General features: G+C 33.8%; 1 protein-coding gene across 1 annotated transcript; it reads left to right on the forward strand.

Annotated features, from left to right (window-relative positions):
* The first annotated feature begins 4,078 nt into the window (after positions 1-4,078).
* Positions 4,079-7,576, forward strand: LOC141649531 (protein FAR1-RELATED SEQUENCE 9-like). Its single transcript, XM_074458218.1, has 4 exons — positions 4,079-4,085; positions 4,684-5,227; positions 5,310-7,089; positions 7,541-7,576. Exons 1-4 carry the CDS (start codon positions 4,079-4,081, stop codon positions 7,574-7,576), a joined length of 2,367 nt encoding a protein of 788 aa, XP_074314319.1.
* Positions 7,577-7,964: the final 388 nt, after the last annotated feature.

A 7,964-nucleotide genomic window follows, 5' to 3' on the forward strand; every position in this document is an offset into this window, starting at 1 on the left:
AATTACACTTTTTTCTATTAAAATTACACTTTTCTGTTAGTTCCATTTTTCTCTATTATTAAAGTTATACTTTTCTCTATTAAAATTACACTTTTTTCTATTAAAATTACACTTTTTTCTGCTAAAATTACAATTTTTTCTGTTAAAATTACACATTTTTCTCCATTAAAATTACACTTTTATCTAATAAAATCACACCTTTTTCTGTTAAAGTTACTTTTTTCTCTATTATTAAAGTTACACTTTTTTCTATTAAAATTACACTTTTTTCTATTAAAATTACACTTTTTTCTGTTAAAATTATACTTTGTTCTGCTAGAATAACTCTTTTTTCTGCTAAAATTACACTTTTTCTGCTAGAATTACACTTACTTCTATTGGACTAATGTTACACTCTCAATGGACTTGGTCATATTCTCATTGGACTAATGTTACACTCTCAATGGACTAAAATTACATTCTCAGTGGACTGAAATTATACTTTCCTGGACTAAAATTACACTTTTCTAGACTAAAATTATATTCTCCTTGACTAAAAGAACAATCTCATTGGACTGAAATTACACTTACCTGGACTACAATAACACTTTTTGTCGTTAAAATAACACTCGTAAAATGTTAAATTACAATAACTTGTGATAAAATTACAAAAATTCAAAATGTTATTCGTTAAAATCACTCGAAAAAGACTGAAGTTAAACTTGTAAAAAGCAAAATTCTCGTAAACATTCCTTAAAATTACACTTTGTGCTGTTAGAATTACACTCGTAAAATCCTAAAATGTTGAAAATTTGTCTCGAAAAAAAAAACGAAAAAAACCGAAACAGGAAAAATGTTAACAAAATTTTTATAAACTTTGAAGTATAAGACAAAAGGTGGTGTTAATTGTGTATGATAATGAATTAGTGAATGTATTACTAAAACTAGAGAGAGAAGTGAATTAATTAGTGTTAAGTGTGTTTCTTGCTTTCAATCTCAACATTCCACCATGCATGATCCAAGGGTTGTGGAAAGGACTCATGGACTCAAAGCCATATGAAGGACTTAGGAGAACTTTGCTCTCTCTCTCTCTCTCTCTCTCTCTCTCTATATATATATATATATATATATATATATATATATATATATATATAGAGCAAAGTTCTTATAAGTCCTTCATATCTTTTGAGTTCATAAGTCCCTCCCATATCCCTTAGATCATGCTTGGTGGATGCTTGAGATTGAAAGTAAGAAACACACTTAACACTAATTAATTCACTTCTCTCTCTAGGTTTAATAATACATTTACTAACTCATTATCATACACAATTAACACCACCATTTATCTTATACTTCAAAGTTTATGGAAATTTTGTTAACACTTTTCCAGTTTCAGTTTTTTTTCGTTTTTTTTTTAGACAAGTTTTCGACATTTTAGGATTTTACGAGTGTAATTCTAACAGACGGATATTATTTTGAAATTTGTAATTTTAAGGAATGTTTACGAGAATTTTGCGTCTTACGAGTTTAACTGCAGTCTTTTTTGACTGATTTTGACGAATAATATTTTAAATTTTTGTAATTTTATCACAACTTATTGTAATTTTAGCATTTTACGAGTGTTATTTTAACGACAAAAAGTGTTATTTTAGTCAAGAAAAGTGTAATTTCAGTCCAATGAGAGTGTTATTTTAGTCCAGGAAAGTATTTTTTTAGTCCAGACAAATGTAATTTCAGTCCAATGAGAGTGTTATTTTAGTCCAGAAAAGTGTAATTTTAGTCCAGAAAAGTAAAATTTCAGTCCACTGAGAATGTAATTTTAGTCCATTGAGAGTGTAACATTAGTCCAATGAGAATATGAGAATATGACCAAGTTCATTGAGAGTATAACATTAGTCCAATAGTAGAAAGTGTAATTCTAATAGAAAAAAGTGTAATTTTAACGGAGAAAAGTGTAATTTTGACAGAAAAATGTGTAATTCTAACAACAACAAAAAGTGTAATTTTAGGAGAAAAAGTGTAATTTTAACCGAAAAAAGTGTTATTCTAGCAGAAAAAAGTATAATTTTAAAAGAAAAAAGTGTAATTTTAATGAAAAAAAGTGTAATTTTAACAGAAAAAAGTGTAATTCTAACAACAAAATGTGTAATTTTAGCAGAAAAAGTGTAATTTTAACCGAAAAAAGTGTTATTCTAGCAGAAAAAAGTATAATTTTAACAGAAAAAAGTTTAATTTTAATGAAGAAAAGTGTAATTTTAACAGAAAAAAAGTGTAATTTTAATCTAACTCTTTCATTTGTTTTGTTAAAAACAAACTCAAATTTCCATTATCAAAACAAAACCAACACAACTTAACTAAAAAAGAAGGCAGCCTCCACTCACCCTAACACAAAACTAATATATTTATATATATAATAAGAAAAGATTTGTTAAAAAAAAAAAGCAACGATAAACACAACAGCATACACCCAACATTTAAAAAAAAAAAAACAAAAAAAAAACAAACAGATCTTGAAACCAAGATGAGAAAAAATCCGCCTCACCTTGAGCCACCACAACTGTCGTCACCATCTCAGATATGAGACGAGAGGAGGACGAAACCGTCGTCATCATCTCACATCTGAGACGAGAGGAGGACGAGCATGCTAGGGTGGCGCGCGGCAGCACGTATGGAGGGCGGAGGCGGTTGTGGTGTGCTAGGGTGACGAGAGTAGCACTGTTGTTGTCGTCGTGAGTGTGGGCGTGGTGGTGGATGGGCTCGTGACTGCGTGTGGTGTGAGTCGTGGTGAGGGTAGGTGGTGGTGTGTGCGTGTGGTGTAAGTCGTGGTGGTGGTGTAACTTCAGTCGTGGTGAGGGTAGGTGGTGGTGTGTGCGTGTGGTATAAGTCGTGGTGGTGGTGTAACTTCAGTCGTGGTGAGGGTAGGTGGTGGTGTGTGCGTGTGGTATAAGTCGTCGTGGTGATCTTGATTTTTTGAGGAGTCGGTGGTGGTGTTGTTGTTATTGATGTCGTAAGGTGTTGTTGTTGATGTCGTGAGGTGTTGTGGTGGTGTGTGGCGGTATTTGCGACGGGAGTGGAGTAGGTGTGGGGTAGTTTCGGTGGTGGTGGTGGGTGTGGGTATGCGGTGGTGGTGGTTGTGGTGGGTTATTGGCGGCGGGAGGGGAAACAGTAGCAGCGGGGTGAGGGGTGGTGGTAGCCGGTGGGTTGGGTTGGAGAGAAAATGGGGGGAAATTTTTTGATTTTTTTGTTTTTGAATTTTTTTGGATTTTGAGAGATGAGAGGTTTTTGAGATGAAATATGAGGGAAATTGTGTGGATGAGAGATAAGTAGGTGGGAGGAAAATGTATATATATTGAATTAGGGATTAATTAGAATTAATTAGTATGGGTAGTGAGAGAGTGGTTTAATTTTTTGTGTAAATCTCAGCCATCCTTTTCCCTCATCTAAGGGCTCTAAAGAGAACTTATGGACTCACACTTGAGGAGGGACTCATTTGATCCTAATACTATATATATATATATATATATATATATATATATATATAATTGGATCATGTGAGTATGACTCATATATTTGAGAATTGAGAATTGAGAATTGAGGATTAATACCTTCATAGGTATTTAGGGCGGAACAAATAAGGGCAAATTAGTAATTTTATGAGCCACTATATAAGCTCCTTTTTATCAGCTCAAACCGTTATTTCTTCAGAAATCTGCTTCTCCCTCTAACTTCTCTCTACTGTAACTTGTTTTTTCATTGTTGAGGTCGAGAACCCTAGTTTTTTCTTCTCATTCTTATCAATTATTATACTATTTCAAACATATTCGTGTGTCAGGTATGTTATTGTTGTTAATTTCATCTTGTATGTTCTCTTTAATGTGTAATTTCAGCTTTAAATCACATATTTTTCCTTTTTTCGTACCTATGTTTCGAATTACTAGTCATCTTACTGCGTTTCTTCTACTTTTGTTTCTATACTTTCAATTTCATCTTGCTTTATTTGTTTTTTTCAGTTTAATTTTGCGTTTCCCTAAATTCGCTACGTTTTCATTGGATTTCTAGGTTTTCTGCTCTAATCACCGCTTATTCAATCATCATCCCAATGTCTGGTACGTTATTGTTCTTAATTTCAGCTTTATTTTCTCTTTATTTTGTACTTTTAGCTTTCAATCACATGTTCTTTTATTTTTTGCCAAATATTCCCAATTATTAGTCATCTTTACTGCTGTTCTTATAATTATTGTACCTAAAAATATTTTATGTGCATTTTAATTCTTATTTCATGTTTTACGTTTATGTTTGCCTTAAGATTAAGTTGTCATATTGATATTCTTACAAAATATGATTGTTGTGATATGAATTGTCTAATTTAGTAAAAGCTGATGGGTGTGATATGCATGTAGTCTCATTTTGTGCCTTACAGCAAGTGTGTTTTTGTTTTACAAAATATGTGATATTCTTTTCCAGAATTATTGATATTGTTTATGGGGATATGTAACATTGTTCAGTCACCTGTGTGATATTGTTTTCCTTACACCATGTGTGATATTGTTTTACAGAATATGTGATATTGTTTTCCTGAATTTGTGATATTGTTTAGCGGGATATGTAATATTGTTCAGACACCTGTGTGATATTGATTTCCTTCATATCTCTTAACTTTTTCTTGTTTGTTTACATTGTACTTTTGTTGCTACTTCTTGCCAGATCCTACAAGTACTGTAACTTCTTCTTCCCCTAACGATATTCATGAGTCTGTAATTATCTCTAACCATAGTAACGATATTCTTGAGTCTTCAATTACTTCTAATGTACATATTGAACCACCTGATGAACCTAGCTCTACTCCACATGTTGAACAACATCATGTTCCTTCTCGTGTGCATCAACTTCTTTTGGACTCCACACCTGGTGGTAGTGAATTAAGGATAAGGAAAGTTGCACTTGAGTTTAAACCTCATATTGGACAGTTTTTTGGGACCTTGGAAGAAGCTATTAGTTTTTATGGTGTGTATGCAAAAGCATGTGGTTTTGAACCTAAGAAGTCTTCCCAAAAAAGGTCTGTTTCTGGTGATGTGCAGTATAAATTTGTTGTTTGTAACCGTGAAAGTTTTAGAGATCGTAAGAGGAAGGCTATTGTTTTACATAGTGGAGAGGAGCATGCAACTCCCAAGCCATTTGATATTAGAAATACTAAACTAACTAGGATTGGTTGTACTGCTATGATTGAGTTTCGCTATAATGGGGATGGGTATGTTGTTTTCCAGTTTCGTGAGTGGCATAATCACCGTCTTTGTTCACTTAGAAATCAACAATTTCAAAAAAAAACACAGGCACCTCCATCTTTACCATAAAAAGACAATTATTGATCATTCAAGGGTTAATCAAGGCCCAACAACGGCATTTAGAAATGTTAAGGAATATGTAGATGGCTATGAGAATGTTGGAGCTCAACTGGTTGATTTTAAGAATTTTAGAAGGGATATCAAATGTTTCATAGGAGACCGGGATGCTCAACTGTTTGTTAACCATTTCGAGGATAAACGTGATACCAATGAAGGTTTTTACTTTGCTTATGAGGTGGATTCTGGGAAATGTTTGGTTCGTGCGTTTTGGTGTGATGCAGAGTCTCGTAGAAACTACTCTTTGTTTGGTGATTACATCACTTATGATCCAACTTACAGTACGAATAAGTATTGTATGGTTTTTACTCCTTTTACTGGGGTAGACCACCACAAAAGGTCAGTTACTTTTGCTGCTGCATTGCTATTTCATGAGTATGAAGATTCGTTCAAGTGGGTCTTTGAAAAGTTTCTAGATTCTATGGGTCAACGAGAGCCACACTGTAGAATGACTGATCAATGTGCTGGAATAAAGAAGGGTTTGCATGCTGTTTTCAAACATGCTAGGCGCAGATATTGCATGTGGCATATCATGCAAAAGCTCACTGATAAGGTTGGGCCTGCAATATCGAAAGAGACTGATTTTTTCAGCCGTTTGAATGCTATTGTTTGGGATGCTGAGTTAAAACCTCTGGAATTTGAAGAAAAGTGGTCTCAGTTGGTTAATGAGCATAATCTTGAAGGTAATTCCTGGTTGTCAACCATGTTTAGAAAAAGGAGAAAATGGATCCCAACTTATTTTCGTGATATTCCTATGGGTAGTCTATTAAGAACAACTCAACGATCTAAGAGTCAGAGTAATTTTTTCAAGCGTTTTGAAAATGCACATGGTACACTTGTTGAATTCTGGATGCGGTTTCAAAGCGCCATTGATGTACAGTGTCATACTCAAAAGCAACTTGATAGAGATGATGATTGTACTCTTCCACAATTATCAAAATCTCTTAAGTTGGAAGCTCATGCTTCCAAGCTTTATACACATTATGCTTTCGCAGATTTTCAACTAGAAGCTACTGCTTCTATTTGTTCCCTTAGTGTTGGTGGCTTCACACCACTTGCCAACGGTATAGAGGTAATTGATATAGCTGATGCTAGAACGCAGAAGACCTATCAAGTCGTCTACAATTCTACAACCAATGATGCTGAATGTTCTAGCAAGTTGTTCAACAAAAAGGGTATTATTTGCAGACACATTATATGGGTTTACTCTGGGAAACAAGTACACACTTTGCCTGATAAGTACATCTTTATGCGGTGGACCAAGAATGCACACAAGATCCCTCTTTATGGTTTACATGGTGAGTTAATGGATGACTTTGATGCCACTGATTTAAGAAAGCTGGAGATGTGCAAGTTATGGTCAGAGTTCTACGCAACTATCAGTGTGCTCAAGAATGTGCCTACCAATGAGATCACTGATCTTGTTGACACACTGAAGCTATTTAGGGTCAAACTCAATCCGCAATCAGAGTCAATAACCAAAGAGCAGGAGTTGGAGATGCTTCTTGGATGCAGTTCCTCAACTGAGGTGAGGATTTTACCACCCCATCAGGCAAAAAACAAGGGTAGTGGGAAGAGAATGATCTCCAAAAAGCAACAATGCATAGCCAAAGCGGAGAAGCCTAAAAGGCTTTGCCATAATTGCAAACAAATGGCTCACCATGATAAGCGTAACTGTCCTAATGCTTTTGTACCTGATGCCGACAATAAGGTATGCTCACCATGACAAGTCTGTGTATGAAACTTTATATATGGTCTATGGTCACGAGTCAGAAACAATATCACACGCTATTATTTATAATATCACACCTTATACTAAACAGTATCACTATTTCAGGATAACAAAATGTGATATTGTTTGTAATGGTCACGAGACAGAAATAATATCACACGTTATTATACATAATATCACTGCTTATATAAAACAATATCACTGTTTCACCTTATTTTCATATTTTCCTGGGGAGTTTTAGAAACAATACCACACGTTATTAGAAATAATATCACACCTTATACTAAGCAGTATCACTATTTCAGTATAATAAAATGTGATATTGTTTATTACGGTCGCGAGTCACAAACAATATCATACGTTATTAGAAATAATATCACTCCTTATATAAAACAATATCACTGTTTCACCTTATTTTTGTATTTTTCAGGGGAGTTCAGATGAGGATGATGCTGATGATGGTTAATTGGTCAAAGGATTTTTTGTTGATGGCGCTCATTAATTATAGCAGCAGCAAATAGATGACATACTTTATTACTAGTATATTATATACACCACAAACTTCATTATTAGAGTATAGATTATACGTTATTTTATATAGAATATACTCGGGTATAATATTAGATCATTTTATTCGTCTCAGTTGTCTTATTTTTGTATTTTTTGTGATACTGAGAAACAATATCACACGTTATATTTAAAAATTTCACATCTTACTCTAAACAGTATCACTACTTCAGAAGTACTTTACATGCCTCTTGTTTTAAAAATTTCACATCTTGTTTTTTGCGTGTTGTCAAAATACATCACACCCAGTGTATAAAACTATCACAAATTGTGAAACAATATCACAA

This window comes from Silene latifolia, chromosome 3 (assembly GCF_048544455.1).
Source record: "Silene latifolia isolate original U9 population chromosome 3, ASM4854445v1, whole genome shotgun sequence".
Lineage (NCBI taxonomy): Eukaryota > Viridiplantae > Streptophyta > Magnoliopsida > Caryophyllales > Caryophyllaceae > Silene > Silene latifolia.

What these genes read in the sequence shown, in the direction of transcription:
- LOC141649531 (XM_074458218.1), top strand. An exon ending in TTTCGCTATAATGGGGATGG is followed by an intron (nt 5,228 to 5,309) that starts GTATGTTGTTTT and finishes AAAAAAACACAG; the next exon opens with GCACCTCCATCTTTACCATA. An exon ending in TACCTGATGCCGACAATAAG is followed by an intron (nt 7,090 to 7,540) that starts GTATGCTCACCA and finishes TGTATTTTTCAG; the next exon opens with GGGAGTTCAGATGAGGATGA.